The following is a 24,992-nucleotide window of genomic DNA, read 5'->3' as shown; positions in this document are numbered from 1 at the left end:
TTAAGCCATGTGTTGGCAAATGCATCAAGCTGCAATTTCCTAAAGCAGTGCAAGCTCAAGCAGAGAAATGATGAGAATTGCCATATACAGGGAGTTGTGGCTTCTTTGCAGTATTTTCTGACAAAACTGTGCTAGCTGCTGCAGAGGGGAGAGCAAAGTATAGGGCAGAAGAACAGCTTTTGTGTAACTGACCCACAGGAACATTGTCTTCAGGTGTCTGGTGATCAGTTTGCCCTGTCTGCCTTCTCTCTGTGGTAGTACACTGTTCTGCAGAGGACTTGAGAAATGAGGGGAAATACTGTGCTATTTTAAACCAAGAACTTATTTTAAATGTTGTATCTGCAGAGCTACAATGCCATAAAACCCAGCGGCTCTAACTTGGAAAGTGAAAATGATCTGTCTCATATCACAGGAAGAACAGGCTGAGGACAGCTTTGGGTACAACACAAAACAGGAGCTGTGGGGGAAAGGATTTGGCTCCCTATGTCTGCAAGGCAGCCTCCCCTGGGGAAAGGAATTTGTTTCTGGCCTCTGGCTCTCCTGCACCAGCATGTTTATTGCTTAAACTTTTTCAGTGAAAGTAAGACCATGGGCAAGATTCTTGTGATTTAAAAAAAAAAAAAAAAAAGGCAAGGTTTATTCTTTTGACTTTCCTATTAGCAGTAATGTTGGGTCTGTACAAACCTTGTCTTGAATTTGGGTCATGGTGCTCTAAGAGGTAGCCAGGAAGTGCAGCTTGTGCTTCCAGGGGAATGGGCAACTAAATTCAGTCGTATAGCTTTGCAGGCTGCTTCAGGAATGGAAGCAGACAAAGCCTGTAGCTATTATAAAAATAGGAAATGCTGCTTTGGCATAAGTTTAAGCTGTTAAATAGTGTGTAAGAGCAGTTTTGCTACTGCCTGCTGAAGGCAAAAAGAAAAATACCCAGCTGAGCAAACTGTCCTTCCTGGGTTGTCTGTTCACTTCTTTCCTGGAACCCCTGTTTTGTGAGTTACCTGTTATAAGTTTATATTCATGCTGATTATGCATAAAAATATCCTGTAATGATTCATAGGTAATAAATACAAAGTTAACAATAGATTTACTTAGTTATACCTTAGCAAATAAATGCGGAGTTCTGTAATCTGCTTCTCTCTGTGCCAGACAGAGGCATTGATGTTTCAGACTTGCAGGCACTCAAGCAGCAGGGCTCGGTGAGGACCTTGGTGTTGGCAGCTGTATAGATGAGTAAACTGTTGGAAGGTGCTTTGTGAAAGAAGCTCTCATCCATCTTCCTAGGGGGTAGATGCAGTTTACTGCAGTAGTCATAATAAATTGATGATTTAAAACAGCGTGCAGCCCCGAATTCAGAATTAAACTATGTAAACAGCCTGCTGTCTGCTGAGCGCCTGTGTCCTTATAAGATAAGAATGGGGCTTATGAGAAAAGGAAGCTGCAAATGGAAACAGCTCCTGACTTCCTCTAAGGTTCTGCTAGTGCTAGAGCTGCTCAAAGAAACAAATGCATGCATTATCAAACAATTAGCAGTTGGTGATTATTGATATCACTGTGAATCATATGCATTTTTCAACATGAAATGCAACTTAAAGCTGTTCATAATTTTAAATTGTATTTTATATTCGTTCAAAAGAGAGATTAGAACTTTAATGTTAATCACAATTTCAGGTTAATGTGTTAATAGAAATACTAAATTGAGACCTTCATCTCTTCCCTCACTCGGGGCTCAGCAGAAACAGAACTGACTCGAGTGTCATAGGAGTTGTCTCCTTGGGCAGTTACAGCAGTGCTGCCCTGGAGAAACCTGTGCTGCTGCCTTCTGGGCTGAGCACACAGGCACGGTGCTTTGAAATTAGAAACAGCCAGATCAGGGCCCAGCATGCCTTTGGTACACACAGGTGCAATTTAAGCAGCTGACCCAAGCTTGACAGTAAGAGGGAGGAGAGTTGGCTGTGGCCACATGCTTGCTTTTCTCTGGATTTAAGACACTTGCATGCTAGGAAAGTGAGGAATTCAGGATAACAGGAAATTCAGTTAGCTCAAGATCTCAAATTATCCTTTAAGTAGCTATCTGATTGAGATTAACTCTTAAATTGCTGTCAGGGTGCTGTCATCATTGGCTGCTTATATTTTTTGCTTGATGGTTGGAGTACACTTCCAGGAGAAGCAGCAAATAGCCTGGGCTTTTTTTTTTTAGACTGAGGAAATTTGAGCCTACATTTGTGACTCTGGTGGTTGCTGCCAGGGAGGCTGTAGGATTCATCCAGTCCTTGGGCCATGCACCCACATGTGGTCATTTCTGTGGGACTAAGGGCCATCAGCAAGAGCAAGCCAATAAAGAGAGAACTAAGCACTAAATTTCGTCAAGCCAAGGGGTGCTCCAGCCCAGATCTCCAACTTCTTGTATGGAGGAGTTCTCCAGAAAAGGTGTCCTCTGCTGAGGCTGGTGGTGGAGGGGCAGGGATGCTGGGTAGTACTGTGGCCATGGAGAAGGGAGTGGGAATAATTTGTATGGTAAGTATATGGGCTGGTAGTCAGAAGAAACATTACTCACTCTGTTTCTCCATTAGGTCATGGCTGTATCTTTCAAAAGGTTTCTTCTCCTTCCAGCAATTAGTCAGCCCATGGTTCTGCTCAGTACTACTGGTGCTTGCTTGGGGACAGGAAGCTTTGACTTGTGGGCTGGTCTGAAGGTGTTGATTCCTTTCACCTACGAGCTCCCTCAAGAAAGGAATCAAAGAGAGCTGCTCCTCCGTGCAACGTTACTGAGGAACAGTGTTGCCAGTCCTTAAAGGATGTGTATGCTTCTGCATCGTCTTGCTCCATGCCAGAGCTCTTTACTGGGGTCAAAGTGAAGTGTCTAGTGGCAGTGCTAGCTTAAGGATGCTCTGGTCTCACTCCTACAGATCTACTGCAGTGTGGTGTCATCCCAGGTCTACCAGTAAGAATTCAAAATACTTTTTGCAGGTGAGCTGATGTTTGCTATCCTGGTTCGCAGCTTATCACCACAGTTGTCCCGCAGGCCTTGTCTGAACAGACACCATGCAGGACAGAGGCTGCTCTGAGCAGCGTGTAGGCAGGACAGAGCACCCAAAGGAGGAAGCTAGGGCCTGAAACTACTTAGATCCTCTTTGTCACAGATCTGTTTGTACTTTGAATCTGCCCCGTGCCCAATTTTAAAAGCTGCATGGGCGCCCATACCAACTTGCCCCTATCTTTTAAAACATAAATATTAGCTTGTAAGTGTAGGCTTTTAACTTCCCCTTCCTGGTGTCTAAAATTCACAGGTAAACTAGAACTGTAAAATCCAGCTTCAAACACGAGGAAAGTGCGTCATACATGGTTGGTTGGTGTTTGGTTTGCTAACCACTGGATGTCACTGCTGCTCCACAAAGAGATTCTCCCCAGCTCCCTTCGCTGTGGGACTGGACATACGGGAGCAGAGGATTTCGGGTTTTGCCACTCAAATAATTGAACAGAAATCACTTTTCTTGGGAAAATTGCCTGAGAGATTAAAATATACATTAACTGCTTATATCTAAAGCAACAACTATGTTTCAAAATTCTAATTCCCAATGCAAGGTAAGAGAAAAGATTGTGTATGCAAATTACTGCAATCTGTTACATTCAGGGGCTTGATGAGTTGGTATGTTGCCTGTCTAGTAAGTGAAATCAAGTCCCTGCAAAAAATTAGAAGTGTGATTTAGAAGTATAAATGTAGTGTTTTTAAGGCTTACAAACAGTATATTTAGCAACATGTGATTTTTTTAAGTTTAAGTAAAATGTGCTGAGAGATTTGGGGAGATTAAGTTGGGTTGGTAGGAAAAAAAAACTAAACCTCTGCTTTTATGTTTTAAAAATATATTAAATACAGATCAAAAAAGCTTATAAATTTCTCACAGATGTGGTGTTCAATTCAATTTTTGTAATAGGTTTGTTTTTTAAATATGCTAAATTACTGTCTTTCATTCTTATGCCTTTAACCATTTTGTTCCTATATTATTTGCTTACACTACAGAAAGTGGAAGAAATAAGCACACACAAGATTTTGGTTTGTTGCAGCATTTGCTTTGTTTCTTTTGTTTGTTGAAGGCAGTCTGAAATGTCATGGCTGTCTGTCTTTTTAATTGGAAAGCAAAAGTTTCCAATGAAAACTTTCAAAGATGTCAGTCAGCAGCACCAGATACTGCCTTCTTCTTCAAGGCAGTATCTGTTATTAATGTTCTGTTATTAACCTGCTGTTAAACGCACAACAGAAAACCTTTCTTTAAACAGCTGACTTAACACACCTAGTCAGCCTCTCCATTTTATCTCCACAAATAGCTAAATAAGTTGTCGACAACTTAAATTCTTGTGCTAGAGATTGAAGTATTGTGACTTGTAATCAGATGAAATCTCTGAGAGGAGTTTGTGGAAGAAAAGCATTAGTGGCCTGATCCATATATAAATAAATAAATAAAGTAAGTCTAGTACCTGTGTATTGGTACCTTATAAATACAATGAGCTGCAGGTACTTCAGGCATAAAAACAATTGAGAGGGAGGCTTTTAGACATTAAACCGTACTTCTAGAGATTATGCTGTTGTAGAGATTGCTTACATCAAGCTTGACTAAGGGAGGAAAGGCCTGATCAGATAGCTCTTAGCTGCAGAGTGATTTGATTCAGTAATTTTCATTTCCCTCAGGAACAAAATGGATAGTTTGTTTCTATCAGCCTCAGTTTTTCTTTCTTCTGGTGGGTGAGGACTATGCATCAATGCTGTTACCAGGCAATAAATGAAATAATTCCTTCTTGACCAAAGAAATGCTGTTTAAATATCTATAGACCAGTTAGATGAGTCCTTTCCGTGTGTAACTTAATGTAGTTTCATAAAACCTGGTGATTTCTGGTGAAAAAGGTAATTTCTTTCCAAACAGAGGAATGTTTCTTTGCATTTAATAAGCTTTTTAATGTATATTGGAAAATAAAACTATGTAGGTTTGTGCATCTATAAGTTTCAAAGTTTTCATTTGTAAAGAATAATTTCTTAATACATAAATAGGTATCTTTGGAAAAAGTCAGATTCTCTCTGGTAGAGACTTTGCTTGCTTTACTTGTCTTCTGCACACTGAAATCTGGGTCTGCATCTCTGGATTCTGTGATAGGAGGTATATTGCATTTGGAAAAGGGGACTGGTGATCAGGTAGGAAAACTTCAAGGTATAGAAATACCTGGACTGGTTGTAATTAGGGAGACTGAATAGTCTCATTTAGGGCTGCAGCTGGGGAAGCGAACATGACAATTGCAAAATAAATGCATTGTTGATAAATGTGATTTAATGAATGTTGAAAAGTGTGGCTGAAATACTTGTGTTGCTTGCCACTAAATCATCTGTAATCCCTCAGGAAAAAAAGACGTGAGTTCTTCCAGACACTTTGTGTGGGAAAACTATGTAGTATGTGGAGGGAAAAATGTAATGAGTGGAAAAAGTAAAAGGATGATTATGCCATTATGTTCATTCACTTGCATGTCCTTTGCCCAGAGTGTTGTCTTCAGTTCTTGTGATATAGGCTGCTGCCTGTATAATTTCAGCAACAGGAACAGGATTCAAAGGCAGTGACATTGTTTAGGGAATACACAGTCAGAAAGTCTAATGCTGTCTTGTGTGGATATGGGCAATCTTGCTGAAGGGAGGGGCAAGGATGGGTTGCATTTTTTCCTTATAGTTAGACAACACAGTGAAATTGAAATGCAGAATGTTTTAAATGTATGCAGAAGTGCTTTTTGTGGCACAGAGTTTTATTGGTACAGATGGTTCATTTGAAAAACTTAGTAGGAATGAACATAGGAACCAGTCACGTTTCTGATGTCGCTCTTTTTTGGTATTGGTCAAGACATAAGAAAAATGAAAATAAATAAGAAAGATACAGTCAGATATATGTTTGACTGAACCTGTTGCTTGAATATCCACCCAATGCATTTGTGGGGATAGAAACCGTTTATTTTAATCAATATTTGCATTTTATTATTGTGCTAGCATTTATTAGAAAATTTTAAATAGGCATAACACTCGAATAAGCCATAAATTCTTTATCTTTATCTAAAATTTAGTGGACAGTGTTTAATTTCAGTGCTTAATTTATCACTACTCTATTGAGTTTTTGGCACAATTTTTGTATCTGTTCAAAATATACTTACTGTTGCACAAATTTGGCCAAAGCGGGCTGTTATTTGGGCATCATACCTCTGTAATGTGCTGCTTGAGCTGTATGATGTTTTGTGTCCTGATTCATTTAGAAGATCACCCTCAGTGAAGATTTCATGTGTGGAAAGATGATCAAGCAGTTCAGTAAATCACTGATAAAACTAACACAAGGAAATCCTTTTACAGATGCAAATTCTGGCATTACGATGAAAACCTGCTCACCTCCAGTGTCGTCATTGTCTTCCATAACGAAGGATGGTCCACACTCATGAGGACAGTTCACAGTGTGATTAAGAGAACACCAAGGAAATACTTGGCAGAAATTGTGCTGATTGATGATTTCAGCAACAAAGGTACGTTGGCAATATTAACACACTGCTTGCAGAAAAGGAAAATTCATTGCTTTAAAAATAGGTTTCTTTTGATTTATTACCTGATATGGACTGAGTTGACTCTGCAGGAAAAATAAGTTAATTCTTCACAGTCATTTCAGTTTTCAGTGAAGGGAAAACTCTTTTCCAGTGAACTGCTTTCATAAAGGTGGTGATCCTTTTCGTGTTAGGTTCCCTTCTACAGCTGTGGAGGTGTATGTAGGAGAAAGTTGGAAGAACTGGTACCTCTGTCCCCTCTTGTGAAAATAAATAGTTTTAAGTGTATTGAAGGAGTTTGAGTTAAGTTTATTATAAATAATTTATTTTCTTATTCTGTGGAGGAATCGAGATTCCCTTTTTTTTTTTTTTTTAACTGTAATAAAAATGTGTCTAAGGTTATTGAATTATTCTGATTCATTTTCACTATCTTTTTATTTTTTAACATATTTTTAAGCGCATGTTGACTTCTCCCTTTATTTGAGACCTGCATATCTATGTTTTCAAAAGTCCAGAAATTTTTCTCTTCCTTTGTGATGTATGTCTGGTCTTGGTTTATAGTATGTATTTATGTGTGATTCTTACAAATATAAACATACATTGACGTTTTTCCTTTAGTAGTAGTGTCTTCAGGGCTAATACAAGTCAAGGCTGAATCCAGAGAACTGAAAGCAGTATGGTAGAGGTTCAAACATAACATGATTGATATAGACAAAATCACTCTGTTTTTAAACTTAAACTTAATGTACTATTTTGATATTTGTTTTAAAAAAAAAAAAAAAAACCAGTCAAATTTTGCGAGATTTTATTCTACCGTAGTTCTTCAATACAAGTAGACAGAGAAAAAGAGTAGTGGCATAAATGAGAACATTTTAGATATACAAGAAATGTATTCTTTTAACTGAGAATGTTTAGACATCAGTTACTGCCTCTGACTTTCTCCTTTCAGACAAATTATTTGATTTCTTTTTCCCTTGTCTGCTATTAGCATAGCAATAATAGCACATATGCCTTGCCCACAGGTTTATGGGAATAAATCCATAAAACCAGCAAAATATTCAGGGATCAAGATGATGGTGAGCCAAAAATAAATAAATAAATAAATTTTTAAAAAAGCACAAACTTTTGGTAGGATAAAGATTTGTAGGAAATGAAAATCTGAGATGAAAAGAGAATGTCTTCAATAGCTTTACCACTGCAAAAAATCATGGTTTCAAATCTTTGCTCTTTGCATGTTGTATAATGCTATGTGGCTCTGATTTTGCGGGGCAGTTTCTCAGCAGGGCTAATCCATCATTTTGTCAAAACTTTGAGGGTATACAATGACAATTTCTTTTAGATGATGGTGATGAGCCAGGGTAGGCTTTTAGGAGTATGAGCAAGTTTGAGCTGGTCAGGAGCGTAGGATACACTCCCTTTGCCCTCTGTGTTTGTGCAATAGCTGAACTGGGCAGTGGCATAGAAAGCTGATGACTCTGTGCTGAGGCTCTCCCTTTTATCAAGTGATCTGGGCTTGTCCCAGATCCAGCCTCACAGCAGTTGTTGTTTTCTGCTGTTCTGCCCGCTATAAACCCTACGTTTGAAATCATCATGCAGTTGGGATTGACTTTTTTGAGTATAAGTTGCTATTAAAGATAATTAATACCTACTAATTTTTACTTCGTACCCGTGGGTAGGTATCATTTTCTGTTTGTTTTTACAGGAGAGGAAAAGTATTGTAAACTTGACTACATCTGGCTTAGTCTAATAAAGATACTGAATGTTACATTATAGTCTCCCGTATCCTTTACGGCCTTTGAGAATTTGGCTTAGATATACACACACGCTATAAAACAAAAATATCTTCTCTCCTAAGGGATATAATTTTAATAATTCAGTCAGCAGACATGTACTGTGTGTTTCCTTTTCGGCTGGGATCACAGCTTTTCTTCAGAGCCATTCAAGGGCTGCCCGAGTGAGCAGCATAAAGTAACTACAATGCTGATGGTCTCTAGAAACATTACCAGGCGTTTACTAATGATTGGGCTCGGTGTTTGGGTTGCACGAGTCATAGCTGACTCCGTGCTATATATATGTAATTTACAGAATGAGTTTGGCATAACTGGTACTACAGTTTTCCAGTACCTGATTATTATTAAATAAAGGTACTGTTTTTCAAGAAATTTGTTTTCAAACGCAGAACTTATGCTCTTTGCTCACATAAGCATGGCTAGCAGATACAGCTAGCCTAGAACTAACACCAACAGACCCTTGTCTTTATTTTTCCCACACTTCATTTTCCCAAATAACTTTAGGTTAGAAAATTGAGTAAAGCAAGCACAAGATGAAATGTTCTCATGTGCAAGCGACTCAAAAACAAGCAGGGACTGGAATGACTCTGAACACCTTGCTGCAACTGCACTATTTCCCTATAACAATTCATTAAAGTGCTTTAGGCTATTACTTGGTAAACATAATTAACTTAATTTCAATAATTCAAATTGCATTCTAGATGAAAAAAGTGGCTGAGGGAGGAGAATCTTGCTCTACTTCTTTCTCCCCAGAGAAAAGCACGAGCTAGTACAGCCTGCGCAGCGTGCCAAGCTGCCTAAAGAGATCTCCAGTTGTTAGGAGAGCTGCGAAACACAAACACCCTTCCCCATAGCAGAGCTGCTCAGGGCTTTTTCTTCTTCGGCCAGAACAGAGGTGGTGCCGATTGAAGTTCAGGACTTTCTCCTTCCCCTCCTGCTTTCAGGCCACTTGCTTCGTGTCTGCCTTTCCTTACATACCTTACAGGGAGACACAGTTGCAACACTTGGAAAATGTTATTTTCATTTGAGTTCTTTGTATAAAGTCAGCTGGGAGCAGTCTGTTTGCTGTTTGACACTGCCTTCCTTCCGTCATCTCTTCTGCAAACAGTTGAGCTGCACGGAGAGATGTGCTGAATTCAGATCCAGCTTTTTTTTTTATTTGCCAAACTCAGAGAGAACAGTAACAGGAAGATGATGCCAAGCTAATTGAATTATGCTAGTTCCGATATTTTCAATTAAAAACCCTGCACTCATTTGTACTAGAATTGAAAAATCATTGCAGAGCTACCACGCTGTTGGTGTGGCCACACTGCTGCCCATATATTCTATGCTTCAGAGTTTCTTGTACAGATCAAAACTATTTTGCTGCTAGCATTAGCTGTGCAGAGAATGCAGCTGGTCTGGAAGGGCAGCGAGGGCTCTTAAAGTATGCTTTCCTGCAGCTCTCTGCAAGTGCAATTGTGGGTATGTCTGCAGCAACTAGTTACACATTTACATATCAGCAGTATTTCTTCCTGAAGAATGCAGGTCAAAATCTCAGTGATGCATCTGCCTTTTGTAGCCAATGCACCTAAAAAGAGTGACTACGAACATGGCAGTGTTCACAGTAGTGTTTAAAGAATTTGTCTGTGTTTTGCATTTATGTGTTTTTTCTTTATGGCTGTCTGATGCAGCATCCCCTACGATAACAAAAATGGGAAATAATGAGCACAGACAGGTAACAGCGTTTTTATTAGCTTGCTTAATAGTGCTCACGGGGTAGGGGGGGAACTGAAGCGTGAATGAGCACCCATATTCAAACTGAGAGCTCTGCACCAGCAGCGTTACAGCACACGGCACTGGGAGCTTGAGGGAGGACTTCTGGTACTGTTTCTCTAGTTCTTGAAATGACATCCATGTGCCAAGGAAATAAAACAGAGTTCTCCTCCTCCCCACCCTACGTTGTAATCTGCAGCGCCTAATGCCTTTTGGAGAAAAGACGTGTTTTTTAAAAGCATTGATTCATGCTGTAATCATGCACTGAGACATGGGAGAACCACCCAAACAAGGGAAGACCAGATTGGTGGTTGTAGTACCTTGGGGGGGGGGGGGGGGGGGGGGTAAAGCAGCCGTTTTCAAACAGAAAATAAAATACTTTGAGGCTGTTGACAGATATCATAAATACACCTTTTAGGTGAGTGACATTTAATACTGGCCAAACAGTATTTCTAACTGTAAAAGGATCAGGTTTTTATACGCTACTGTCACGCAGCCTTGCAAAGCCAAGTCCTTATAGTATGGGAAAGCGGGAAAATTCAGTTTTCCTGTGGGAAATAGCACTTGCTGCTAGCCCAGGCACAGTTTCAGATAATGGACTGCAAAGTCCTGAGACTTATGCTGTAGAAAAGCTTTACACAATCAATATTACAGGTTTTTACAGCTCCCTATGAACCTTACATAGTTGAACATTTGATAACTAAAACATTTGGATTCACAGGCAGGAGAGCTGGAAATAACTTCAGGGTTTAAAAACTCTGAAACATTCCTGACAGTCCTTTTGTAGCATGTATTTGGTATTTTCAGAATAAATGATGGTGTGATATAGAGATTCTCATAGTACCATTTCAGGATGACCTCATAACTCTCTTGAATTTAGCCTTTAAAAGTGTATATAACAGCTTTCATATCACATATTCTATATATAATACATGGCATGTTATTCTATAGAGCGTAAGTGATAAAATTGTTCTTTCTCTAGTTCGATATTTATATACTCTCAAAGTTTTTCTAATGCACAAGGGTTTACAAAAGACATTGTAAATGTGTGTGGGAAAGGAGAAGAGGTTACATAAAACTTGCGCCTGAGAAAACTTTTTTTTTTTTTTTTAATAAAGTTGAAGAGGAGGGATTCTACCAGTATTAAAAGATTGCTGGTTTGGAATATTTTCTGGTCTTTGGTAGAACTGCTGAATTTTAAGGTTTGGAAACTTCACTTTTAACAAATAAACATTCATATTTCAATTATTTATATTTAGCTTCTGTTTAAACTTGACATTTTTTGAATACTTCTGTTAAGAATAGAAAATGTACTAAAACGTAAGGTGCAGCAAACTCCAGACTCTAGTCATTTCAATTCAAGGTGCAGACAATGCTGTAGCTGAAGCACCTTGATGGATACGTACCCATTCTCCTGGCCATGCCACATCTGGTGTTTGCCCAAACAGAAAACAGAGTCACCTTACCCAGCAAAAAAATACTTTTCAGGTTGATTTCTGCCAGACAAATGGCTTGTGTGGCCCCAAGGTTCAGCACTGGTGCTAGGTGTAGGATATGCTCCCAGAGGAGCCAGAAGCAGTAGAGGAGGAGAAAGACCTGCTATTCTTCATGGCAGCATGCTCTTAGGTCAGCCCAGACACGTTACCTGCCTGACCCTCCAAGTGTAGACCTGCTGTGGGTGCCTCTGCTCTAGCTTAGGTGGCTCCTTTTTGGTCCCCTCTGGGAGACCCTGGAGCTGGAGGCCATTCTTTCCAGCCTTTCAGTACAAAAATAGATTTCAAATGAACAGCAATAGTTAAATTAGCGTAGCCTCAAACTGCAAGCGCCTGACTGCCAGCCCTTCTGCCTTTCTGAATTTTCTCAACAGAGTCAGCTGTGCGAAAATATTATGCAACACTAGCATCCTTTTTTCAATTTGTGTGGTAGGAATGTGGTTTCCAGATTAGTTTGGCAAAGCTCAATGTGCAAATCCAGATCCGTAAGCATTCAAGTGTAGCTGAATTTGATTGATTGATTATCTGTTAACTCATCCCTTTACTGACCAAGTCCCTTTGGCTAAAGTGTTCCTGTACTTTTTTCATTCTGTAGGTTTGTAGCATGATCATCAGTATGAAGAGCTACAGGTCATCCACTGCAGTTTTGGCCCTCCAATTATTCCTTTTATTATTTTAATTGAAATCACCACCACAAGTGGAGAGAGATCTAGATGAGGGAGGGGAATGACTTGAGTATGGTGGGCTTTTGTCTCAGGTTTCCAGATTTCATAGGCTGACACACAGTTTTGTATGTCAAAAAGAAAGTCAGTGAAGAAAAATGTTAAACTGAAAAGTTATGCTTTCTACTGTATATGTGACATCTGCTGAGGAAAGGTCATATGCTGAAATTTAGAGAATTCTCTGTTGGTCTATGTGGTTGAAATATACATGAAGACTTGAAAGTCACTCCTTGATATATTAAAGTGACTGATAATTTTTCACCCAGCTCCCCTGTGGTGTGGACAGCTTCACCTGATTTTTCTTTAAATGTGATTTTAAAAGATGAACTTGTGCCACAAAGCCAGAGAGCTCCAAGGCTTGATCCCTTCAGGTTTAGTGTTTGTGAACAGCAGCACAAGTAGTTGAATTCAAGATTCTGTAAATCCTCTGTGTCTGTAGGTATTAAGTAGAGATGGATATGAGTTACACTGGGAATACAAAACTGATTATTACTAAACTTCACCCAAATATTTTTTTTCTTTATTGTGTTATGTGTTATTTTATAGCACACTTAAAGGAAAGACTAGATGACTACATTAAACAGTGGAACGGCCTGGTGAAGGTATTTCGAAATGAGAGGAGAGAAGGTTTAATCCAAGCTAGAAGCATTGGAGCCCAAAAGGCTAAACTTGGACAGGTAGGAACCAGTTCACAAACAAGTCTTATATATTTTTAATTTGACTCCTTTTAAGCTTCATTTTTCTGCCTCTGATATCAAAGTATGGCAATGTAAAATAAAGTTAATTCAATCTTTGTGATACCCTGTATAGAGATAAAAGTGACTGTACATCTGCTTCCTTGTTTTTCTCTTTTGAAGGTTTTGGTTTACCTTGATGCCCATTGTGAGGTGGGAATTAATTGGTATGCGCCACTTATAGCTCCTATATCCAAGGACAGGTAATGTTCTACTATGATTTCCAGTGCCTGGCCTCTTAGGAAGGAAAAGTCAGAGTAACAATCCATGCTTTTCAAATTCAAATCAATATGTTGTATATCTATATCAATATATATCTATTTCAAGCTACATCAATATTTGCTGAATTAAGGTTTTGTCAACTCCCAGCAAAAAAGCTCCGTAAGGAGGAAGGAAAATATGCAAGTAAATTTCCAGATAGTTTATTTCAATTGGTATACTGAATATTGTGCTTGTTGTAGATTAAATATAAAACAACTCTTGTCTTTTGCAGTGATCTGAGGGGCAGTTACAAAGTGTTCTGTTGTAGCCGAGTAAGGACCCTGATTAAGCAAAGTGTTTATTATAAATAAACAAAATTGTGATTTTGGGTCAGAGAAGTAATGGTAAGAATTCTGATTTAACAGGGACTTAAAGCCCCTGTGATCTCAAGAGTTTGATAACTAGATAGAGGTTAAAAATGCTCGCATGCTTCCACTGAGTGTGCATTACTGTTTTACGTGCCATAGAGGTGGGAGGAGGAGGCAGCTGCAGAGGCTCCTCCGGCACTGCCTGCAGAGGATGCAGGTGCGGGAGGTGCTGGCAGCTCTGCAGCCTCCATCCAAGTGCTGTCCCCTGGCACAGCGTGCTGGTCCCTCAGCACCCAAGGGAAGAGCATGGCATTATCGCTTCTTGTTGCCTCCCCCACGTGTTTTTCCAGTCTCATACGGGATTTGTATTAAAAAGATGGAAGCGCTCTAAGAAGAAAATAAGATTGCAGTTTGGTCACTGGGAGAATTTGGGGAGAATAACAAGATGATGTCTTTTCCTTGTCAAATGCTGTATATGACAGATCATAATGAGGAGCACATTGCAAATTAAAAAAGAAAAATTCTTTGCAGGCCGTTGCTAAAAGAGCACCAATAACATATTTTTTATCCTTAAAGGCTGGATTTGCAGCACAGTTGGACAGAACAGTGAACATCCATATTTGCACTAGTAAAGTGTTTATCGTACTTACTGGCAGCTAAGATCTAATATGAATAGAAATTATAGAAGATAATAATACTGTGAGAGTTTTAGCCCTCTAAAGGCTCCTCTCTTGCCTCCAGCAATGTTTTCTTAGAAGACCAATGTCAAGAAGAACACATACAGGAAAAACTGTAAATGAATTGATGTATTAGCATTTTAGACTGAACTTTCCTGCTTCCAGAATGTCTTAAAACAACATAAAGAAAATCCTCTCTCTTTTTTCTAATGAGGCCTCCTTTTGCAAATAATGTTTTTGAGTGACTTTTCATATAAACTACTCCATGAGGAGATTAATAATTGATGGTGTAAATTTCAGATTAGACAGATTACTCTTACTCTTCTTAAATTGTATCTTGCTCTTTCTTTCCCTTCTATAAACGTTTCAGAACTACATGTACTGTACCTCTAATAGATTACATAGATGGGAATGATTATTCCATCGAGCCACAACAAGGTGGGGATGAAGATGGTTTTGCCAGAGGGGCCTGGGACTGGAGTTTGCTATGGAAACGAATTCCGTTAAGCCACAAGGAAAAGTCCAAACGAAAACATAAAACTGAACCTTATCGGTAAAGAAAGCTGTTTACGTGTCGCGGATTGTAATGAATAACTGTCTAAAGCCTTTCCTTCTTCCCTCCTCCCTCTTCTCCCATGAACCACGATTGGCACACGTGTCCCACGCGGGTCCCTGCACATAACCGCATCCTCCCTGCCACCATCTGCCGCCCCGCAGAACCACATGCACTGTGCCACTGATAGATGTCATAGATGGCAACACTTATAAGATTGTGCCGCAAGGGGGTGGTGACGAAGATGGGTTTGCTAGAGGAGCGTGGGATTGGAGTATGCTATGGAAGAGGGTTCCCTTGACCAAGCGAGAAAAGGAAAAAAGAAAGACAAAAACCGAACCGTATCGGTAATCACTAAATCACTTACCTGTTTCTTTTTTCTTAAGTAGCTATTGATCCACTAAAACTTGCATGTACTTTTAAGCCTGAAAATCTTCATATTGCTAACCATGACAGCTGCTTTGTTTAATCAGACCTGTTTGCTGCAACCGATTACTTGACCAAAATAGTTTTGCTACCTTCCGCTGCCTCTCCACTCCTGCTCTTGTGTGGTTAATAGGGTGAACATCAGAATAACATGGTTTTGCTTGGTGAGAAAAAGCATTGTATGACTTCATTTCCAGTGAAAACTTTATTTAGCTATGGTATTTTTGAAAAGTAGTGTTGGAAACAAAAGCTCTTATTTAATCATCTGATTTGAAATAATGAGCATGCTGTGAGTATTTGTAACAGCTGGTAATGCATAAAATCTGTAGGTTGCTGTCATGGCTTGATGCATGCATACAGCTCGTGGGTTATGCATGTACATCAGAAAAATGCCTCTTGTCATGTTTCTCCCACTTGCTTCATAATAGATCACATCTGACAAAGATGCATACTATTTAAGAATTTTGGCTACATATTTTCTAAGGTCTGAATTTGCTTGGGGATTTTACTTTAATACATATAACCTGAAGAAAACCAAAATTTATTTTCTGGGAAAACTCCAATGATTTTCACATAAGTCCCACCTTTTTCTTTGGCTTTGTAGGGGGGTATATGTTTTCTTCCCTGCAAACAGAAACTGGCTAGAAACCCTAGCTTACATTTCTGGATTGCTTTTCAAGACTGGGAGGCTGCGGTTCTGCTGGTTTTTATTACTTTCCCCTTCACACTTAACTAATCGTGTTACTACATTTGAAAGCAATCTTCACATCTTCAGAATCTAATGTCTTCTATTGCTTGTATGTATGATTTAAGCACTGTAAGAACTTATGTTGGTAATTCCCTCTCCTCACCCATGATTGTTCTTTGCTAAAATGGCAACACATGCAAGGAAGTTACAAAGCTTTGATCTGTTTTGTGTACAATCTAAATAATACCATTTTCTGACAAGGCTGTCCACATTGGAACTTTAATACTCGCTCAGAGGGGGATAAACTATTTCAAACATCACTGTTGTGCTCTGTGTTTACCATCCAAACAGGTCTTAAAATCCTTTAAAATGTTCCCAGAAACACACAACACATGTTCTCAGAATGGTTTAAAAGATGACTTTATTTTTAATAATACTTTGATAGTTACAGTGCCTTTTCTAAAAAGAGATGTTCCCTACATCGGTTATGGCTGGGCTCTAGGCGTTTTGTTGCAGAAAAACCAAGGCATATAAGACCAAGTAATGGCTTTGCTTAAATTGTAGACATGATTGCCTAGTTTAAAAAGAAAACAAAACAATAATGAAAAAAATCCTCAACACCTTAAACAACTTCTGGTAATGGGGGAGAATCGCCCCAGGACCAAATCCCACTTTCAAAAATACTGTGCTTACCCCTTTTTATCTTGTAAAATAAACTACTGAGCTTATGTGGATTTTACTGTGTTTTTTAACACACTTGATGGTGTGTTAAAGGCCAAGACCGATACTCCGGCATTCGAGGCCTCTCTACACTTGCCAGGTCTTTACGGTGCTCAGGGAAGCCAGCAGCGCAGGCAAGCCACAGGGCTGTGTGATGCCATGTGCTTCTCCCTGCTGTGCTTACTGACTTCCTGACCCTCCAGTCCCTCTGGGGCAGCAGCAAGGCTGGAAGAAAATCCCACAAGCAGACGAGAGGAAGGAAGGGGGCATTCAGGAGGCACTCAGCATCTGATCAGGTGGTCTGGACAGCTAAGTTTGCTGTGCTGCGGGCCACCCCATGTCACCTTTTCCTTGCCACCATTTTTAATCCCCAACCTAGTGGGGACTGCAGGTTTATCCACTAGTGGTTTTTTTGTTTGTTTGTTTGTTTTTATATTTATTGATCCTTAGGGGGAAAATGTTTGGTATGTGTGCAGGAAATGGCTTAACGTATTCTACTCTCCATTTCCATGTAAGCAAGCTGCCAGAGAGTTTTGGTTAGTTTCTGCACAAATGTTCCAGTCCTAGTCACAGCATCTTTTTGACATGTTAAAACTTGTTAATTGAACTTTGGCATATGTAGAGGGATTTACAAAGCCTTTTTTTAAAAAAAAAAAAAAAAAAATTAAACCAAAATGGAAACCTAATATGCCTTGATCCAGGCCCTCTTAAAAATTTCACAGAGGGTAATGAAAAGTGTTTCACATGATGGAGGTAGAAAAAGAGCCAGAGGGAAAAAGTAAAAAGCCATCATTTAACCAGGAAAACTCTGTTGCTTGTTTAACAGTAAACATCAGTTTCAATGTGGCAGCTCTGCAGAACATAAACTTAAGTATGTTATATGGTCTCATCCCTTATATCAGAAACTTGAATGTCTGTTCAGTGAAAAATGTCTTGCCACAATGACTCCTAGCATTTTTCTAATAGAAGCATGGTGGCTGGCTGCATGATAACTCTGACCAAAATTTTGTATAATTTAAAAAAAAAAAAAAAAAAAAAGATTTGCAACCTCACTAAAAATATACACAGGTCATTTCAGGAAATCACTGGAAGCTTATGACAAAGCTTTAAGATTTTTCAGTGTATTGCCATTAATCTAATCTTTATTACATGTTAACAGCAAATTGCTTCCTTGATTGGTGCTTTCTCTGAATGTTATCTAATCCTTTTGGCAGGAGGAATTACACTGTATTCTTCTTTCAGGTCGCCTGCAATGGCTGGTGGATTGTTTGCCATTGAGCGTGATTTCTTCTTTGAACTCGGTCTCTATGATCCAGGACTTCAGATCTGGGGTGGTGAAAATTTTGAAATTTCTTACAAGGTAACACTAAATACTGAAAACTTTCCTCTTGGCATCCTTGCAAACTTAGGGTCAGGAGCTGTCAGAGAGATGGCTTAGCAAAGAGACCCAAGCGCAGAGCAATCTAGATTTCAGTAATGGTTTGGGATCACACATGCTCCCCTGAATATCCAAACTGAAACCAGACTGGCAAATTAGATAGAGGAGGAGGGAAACCTGAGTACTCTCAGGGTGTGTATGTGTTTATAGAAAAATGTTTTTTCTAACAAAAGAGAAAAAGAAGCACTTGGTTTGTGCATAGATGCACGTAAAGTATACAAGGATGCTACCAGAAGTAATCTATCCTGGTTTCTTCCTCCTTGCCATTTTTCTGGATGAAGAATGGTTTCATGTACTTTTCAAAATTTCAAGAACTTCTCTACAAGAGAAATCTTCATGATTGAAGCACTAACTGCATAATTCATAATCATTGCAGAAGATCTTATTTTCAATCCCAGGCATATGCATACTCTTCAGTTAGCAGGAAATGTAAGATGATGATCATTAGCTTCTGGTAGCATCAGTATTCGTAATGACACAAGTGGCAGACAGCAGGAATCTGTCCCAATTAAGAAACGAAAGTGGAGACATCTAATATCCTCAGCAGTGATCTGTGAAATCGTAGCTGAAATTTACTAAAAGTACATTCAGAGCTCCCCAGCTTCTCTTGCTGTTGATGATTTTGAGGAAAGCTCTGAGTGCACTTGCTCAGCTGTAAATCCATATGCAAAAGACAGTGACTGAGGATGTTACATATACAGGGTCTTTATCCTTCTAATTCCCCATCTTGCTTAGATCTAAATCGTGATTGAAATTGCATACAGTAGTTATGTAATTGAAGTGGATAGTTGTTGCTGATTATGTAGAGACCTCCAAATTGGTTTCATGTAGATCAAAACCAATCTTCAGAACTAAATAACATTTATCAGTGTTGCATGCTGACTCCTAGATAGCGAATAAAATTGCTTTGCATATCAGTTTTTTAATCAAGCTCTTATGAAAATTAATATGATGATAAAACACATGCAGTGAAGGAAGTATTCTGCCCATCTTACCTAATAATGTTAAGTCTGATTTTTAACTTGGAATTCAGTCTATTTTGGAATATCCACAAAGTTAGTTTGAATTTGGGTTTGATACTACATTTTAAACTTGTCAAAGCTATAAGCGATTAAATTCAAATTATTTAGGTGTGTTTTCTTTCTCCCACAAATAGATGGATTATCTAAGGACATGTGGGTGGGAAGGAATTTCAGAATGGTAGTACACTTTCCCCATTTTTATTTTCAGCTACTACCACTGAAAAAAAATATCTGTTTGTACTTGGTTGTAATGCGGTTACCAAATACATCATTACCTCCTACTGGTATTTATTAAGGAAATCTTAATTGTGATGGGCATCTAACCAAAACCCATCTTAGTGACAGTATGTGAATTGCTCCAGTAAAACGAAAATACTGATTCTGTTATTTTAAAAATTACCCCATTCCATATTTTGTTCACTCATTCATTACTGTTCTTTTAAAATAGCAATGGAATGAGGTGACAAACTATTTTAAAAGCTTTATGAAAAATTACTTCAGTTGAGTAATTTCATGTTAGAGTTGAAGATGTACTCAATACATCTTCATTTCCTTTCATTTCAGACATATTATGTCTATGCTTATGTCTGAAGTAAAAAAATATTTAAATGTATCACATGGTGGTATAGTAACAGAAGTATTTTCTACGTATTTATCTATCTTAAATTCCTGTGCATGTATATTAATATCTGCATCTTTGCTTGAACTTGTAGATCTGGCAGTGTGGGGGAAAACTGTTGTTTGTCCCCTGTTCCCGTGTTGGACACATTTATCGTCTCCAGGGTTGGCAAGGAAATCCACCTCCTGTCTACGTTGGGTCTTCTCCTACACTGAAGGTACTATCTTGCTGCTGATTTGAGATAACAGATTTAAATAAATCTGTGTAAATTATCAGTAGCAATTTAAAGAGCACTTCATCCAAATGTATTTAGTGTCTAAAGTTAAGATGTTCATCCACATGGTGATCATGGGTTTGCAGTCCCCCACTGGCCTGAAAGGGTGTTATCCCAGGCTCTGGTAAATTGATTAACATTTTAGTCAAGCTAACAGTAGGAACAGTACTATGGAGTGTAGCTGGAAATAAGCACAGCTGGGCATAGTGACAGAGAAAAAGGGCAATGGGAAGGGGGCTTTTCAGTGCAGGCAAGCTTCTCTGAAATTATAAAACCCTTCCACTAATCTGAAAAATCTGATCAAAAATATCTTCTGCATGTCTAAACTCCTTACATGAGTCAACTTGTCTGCTTACTGGGTGAAACGAAGCATTGCTGAATGTTCTTACATAGTAAGCAGCTTCTGCGTACGAGGTAGTATAGAGGAGTATCTTTCTCCCTCTTCAGGCACCCTTGTATCCTAACAAGCAACAATGAAAAACTTCACTTAAGGTGCATGGGACTATAAAATCTTCTTGGTATTTCATAGCTGTCTTGTTTAAGACTTTTTTTTTCACCCTTAGTGGACTAAAGCATATCATTCTGGATATTTAAATTGCAGAAGTTGAATGCAAACTCTGAATTGCAGTTCTGGTACTTAGCAAATGACTGCAACATTTATTGCATCACTTACTGAAGAGTCCTTATATAAAACAAACAAACAAACAAATAAAAAAAAAATAGGAGAAGACTTTGTACTCTCATTAAGCCGGTTTATTTTACTGGTTTCACACCTAAACTCTCATTTGAAAATAGTAGTCCTGTGTATCATAATCTGCTGAAGATGACAAAATATCATTGCTATATAATAATTTCACACTATTATGGTTTTTAAGAGAAGAAATCTTTAAATCTGTGAAATTGACACGTTATTGTGTCTGACCTGTTGTGCGTGCACTGAAATAATAGCAATGTCATTCTTCTTCACAGAACTATGTCAGAGTTGTAGAAGTGTGGTGGGATGAATACAAAGATTACTTTTATGCCAGTCGGCCAGAGACAAAAGCGCTGCCCTATGGAGATATATCTGAGCTGAAAAAATTCCGTGAAGATCACAACTGCAAAAGCTTTAAGTGGTTCATGGAAGAAATAGCATATGATATAACATCATATTATCCCTTACCGCCTAAAAACGTGGAATGGGGAGAGGTATGTAAAGCACATAACCTGTATTTATTTTCTGAGGATTGTTTTTAAAGTTCAGAATTCAAAAGGAAACGATTATTATTTGATATTAATCTGAGAACAGGCTCTTTGTTTCCTGCTATATCGATGTAAGTGATACTGGCCAGAGGACTACAGAGAAATAACCAAAAGGGGAAGGAAAAAAAAAAAAAGAAAAAGAATGCTACTTTAAAAGCTGGGATTTCTTTAAAATTAGATCCATGTTTCTTTCAAGATTAATTTTTGTATCTACCCCTGGCCTCAGTTATGTTTAAAACTCTTTTCTCCAAAATTGGAATTTATTTATTTCTAAAAGAAAAAAAAAGTTTGTACTAGAATATTGGCAAAGATTAATAGGTGAAAATTTATTTATTTATTTATTTTGGTGTAGTCGTCAAGAATAGGTTGTGAAATACAGAGAGAGTACATTCTGCCTATGTTTGCTAGCCTGAGATGTACTCATATTGGTACAGCCTCAGTAAATCTCTTGCCTGCATGTAATAATTCGATAAGATTCTTTAAGAGGAGTTTCCAGCATTAATGTATATGAGTATGACTTTGCTAAATCAAGGGTGTAGTTATAAACTTGGCATTTTCACTTAGAGAAAATTCATCAAAAGTGGCAATTTCACTTAGTTATGCTACCAGGTGGATACAGGACACCTCACTGAACCTGCCCTTCCCTTCTGGCTGTAACCCCACGCTTGGAGGAGCCATTACTGTAGGTCTCCTTCCCAGCTTCAAATGATTTTTTGGCCTTTCTGAGATGGTCCAGCCTTGCCCTTTCTCTTCTATCAATTTCACTTTTGAAGATAGTAGGGGCAAAGCCAAAAAATTATTTTGTTAGCAGGGGATGAGTCCTGGGTCCCACCAAACTGAACAACCTTCTTTCTGATGTACCTGGTTTTGTAACTTCAAAAGAAGATTAGAAAGTAGAGATCTATGCATATTCATGTGACCAAGAATGTGTCATCTCTAACTTCTCTGAGGAATTAGTGATTTATAGTGTGTGCATGGTGGAAAGAGGGTACAAATAGTCTTGTATCTGGGGACCAGGTGAACGATGCCACCTTTATTTCTTATCTGAAAGCTGACACAAAGCATCAGGTTAGTGCATTAGCTTTACACCTGCTTTTGAATTTCACATAAAGGGTTAGAAACGCTTGTTATGTATTGCTCTTCACTGGGGTGAAAATATCTGAAGAGAATAAAATAATAATGGTCACCTTGTGGGAAATCATCCCTGATAAAAGCGAACAGCTCCAGAGCAGAAACAGGAAAGACTGAAGTTCAGAGGCTTCTGTGAAGTTGTCTTCAACTCTTCGCTGGCTGACAGTTATCCTACAACATCTGAGATTTTTTTTTTCCCCATATGTTTGTAACATCACGCTAATTGCATTTCCAAACCGTCAGGAATGAAAGCGGGGTTTATCTTCCCTAATACTGTCTGGAAGTCAGGTCTCTGGGCTAAGCTTAGTCCTCCAGGCTTCCTTCTGCAGTCACAAAGGAGAAAGAGGCTCCAGCAAAGAAAATAGGTTTGGCAAGAAAGTTATTTTGTGCCGTAAAGCCTTTTCAAAGCCATTTGTTGATCCTTCTGAGAAGAGAATGGGATAATCAGCAGCAAAGGAAGGCATGCTTTCTGGCAGGACTTGTGTTCTTTATCCTTGTGCCTGTGCCTGCCCCTCATCAGCGTTATCTTTCCTTTTCCCGTGTAATTGCTGCTGCAGAATGAACTGCTGAGCAGCCAGGACTGCTCCTGCCTGCGCTTAATGACCACTGTCTGCAGCTCCTTGGCATCAGGTTTATCTCCTCACGTCTTCCACAGGATGAGAGCAACTTCATCAAGCTCTGCCTTTATTTATGACAATCCGAGAGACCAAATGTGCTTTAATAGGAGATTGAATAAATTAAAATACTTGGAAGTCTTACACTGTAGTGTTGTTAGTTTGGAACTGAGCTTTGCAACTCTAGTTTCATTAGTGTAACTCCTATAAGAGCCCATAGATTAGCCTGGGCAGCTAGGAGCTCCATCTCCAACAGTTAACAGAATTTTTAAAATTTTATATGCAGACTTCTTTTGTATCCATGTGGCAGATATCTGTTTCTGGTCTGAAAGAGAAGTGGGAATTTTCCGAACTTTTCATGCTTATTTTTCCTTGAGACTAACTGAAAGTGCACAACCTTTTTTTCCAGATTAGAGGCTTTGAAACTGCTTACTGTATTGATAGCATGGGCCACACCAACGGTGGCGTTGTCGAACTGGGGCCGTGCCATAGAATGGGAGGAAATCAGGTAAGTGACTCTGAGGCAAGGTTGAAAGAGAAGCGCTTTCAGTGAATGATAACAGGTCATTTTTCTTTTAAGTCTGCACATGAAGTCACTTATGTGCTGGCTGTGAAAATGGGAGCTAGAGGTTTTTCATAAGCATACTGACATTGATAAAATACAGGAATCTGAAAGTATCATTTCAAACACAGACTGCACAGAATTGAAGGCAAATCCGTAATCTTGTTTTCACAGAAGCAGGTATATGTGGAAGCGAGAACTGTGCTTTAAAGCAACCTTATCACTGCATTATAGAACATCTGCAGCTGGTAGCATCACTGCTGATTCATCATTTATCCTCCCTTAATAATTAATCCTTCAGGAAACAGCCCCCCCTTACTCTAGCTCAGTGATTTCACAAATTTGTTTTGCTCTAATGGAAGCATAAAATACTTCTGTGCAATAACTCACCTTCCACCACAGGAGACACAATATTGAATATAAATTTGTCTGCTTCATTTACAAATTAAGTGTCAGAACATAATTACTAATAGATGATTGCAATCCAAGCTACTATTATGTTTGACTTGCGTCTTCACAAACCTATGCAAACTATCAGGCAAACATACTGTTCTGTATTTGCATCTCCCTTTTCAGTTGGATCATTTTGCAGCGTTTAAAACCCCTGTTTGTACTGATGTAGACTTGAAACAGGCAAGTTGTGTCACTGCAGTCCTGAAATCACATGCAGGAAGATTCTTTAAAAAATCATATTTGGTTAATTCTTGATAGGTCTTGAAAATTAATCTTTTACTTTGATATTTAATGCAAAAGTTCCCTAAACTACTATTTCTGTATATGTTACCTCCAAAAACCTTTAGTAATTATTTCATAAGAAGTAACTAAGACAATATTTTGTATGCATTAGTTTGATTTCCTCCATGGCTAAAATATCAAAATGTTACTGCCTTCACCTGAAATTATTGTCCAAGACCAAGGACTTGCTACCAAACCTTTAGAAAGATAATGGGTCACTTAAACATCCCATCATACAAAGAATTTTAACAAACACTTTCGGAAATCTCCCAAATAGGTGTCCCTTTATTATTATAATTTTTCTCTTGCTAGGTACGTTTCTTAGCCTTCTAAAGGAAAGTTATCAAAAAACAGTGTCCAAATAGTAAAAATGTGTTACGTCATGTAAAATGAAGGTAGGTGTAATAATACCAGAGAATATTTTTAGTGATGGTATTTCATTGGTATTTCACTTTCTAAACTGTTATTTCAATTCAGCTTTTAAAAAGGTGGCATCTTTTTTTCTGCTAGCTTTTCCGAATCAATGAAGCGAACCAACTCATGCAGTATGATCAGTGCTTAACTAAAGGACCGGATGGATCCAAAATTATGATTACACACTGTAATCTGAATGAATACAAGGAATGGCAATACTTCAAGGTATGCAACAGATATATATGGAAAATAGAAATTATAACTC

General features: G+C 38.6%; 1 protein-coding gene across 3 annotated transcripts in view; it reads left to right on the top strand.

Moving 5' to 3' along the window:
• The window catches only part of GALNT7 (polypeptide N-acetylgalactosaminyltransferase 7), a 70,881-nt gene that overhangs the window by 41,039 nt on the left and 4,850 nt on the right, over positions 1 to 24,992 (top strand). For 2 of the 3 annotated variants that reach the window (XM_038178954.2, XM_072037293.1), the window contains exons 3-11: positions 6,368 to 6,534; positions 12,856 to 12,986; positions 13,167 to 13,246; positions 14,660 to 14,842; positions 17,919 to 18,036; positions 19,850 to 19,972; positions 20,999 to 21,217; positions 23,426 to 23,524; positions 24,824 to 24,952. In XM_038178954.2, coding sequence (XP_038034882.1) covers positions 6,368 to 6,534; positions 12,856 to 12,986; positions 13,167 to 13,246; positions 14,660 to 14,842; positions 17,919 to 18,036; positions 19,850 to 19,972; positions 20,999 to 21,217; positions 23,426 to 23,524; positions 24,824 to 24,952 — 1,249 coding nt within the window. Of the gene's footprint in view, positions 1 to 6,367; positions 6,535 to 12,855; positions 12,987 to 13,166; positions 13,247 to 14,659; positions 14,843 to 15,006; positions 15,190 to 17,918; positions 18,037 to 19,849; positions 19,973 to 20,998; positions 21,218 to 23,425; positions 23,525 to 24,823; positions 24,953 to 24,992 lie in introns of all 3 variants that reach the window. The other variant, XM_038178955.2, reaches the window with a different exon arrangement.

Source organism: Anas platyrhynchos, chromosome 4, assembly GCF_047663525.1.
Source record: "Anas platyrhynchos isolate ZD024472 breed Pekin duck chromosome 4, IASCAAS_PekinDuck_T2T, whole genome shotgun sequence".
Taxonomy (NCBI): Eukaryota; Metazoa; Chordata; class Aves; order Anseriformes; family Anatidae; genus Anas; species Anas platyrhynchos.
The sequence above is the reverse complement of the archived record's forward strand: the minus strand, read 5'-3'. Positions and strand labels throughout refer to the sequence as shown.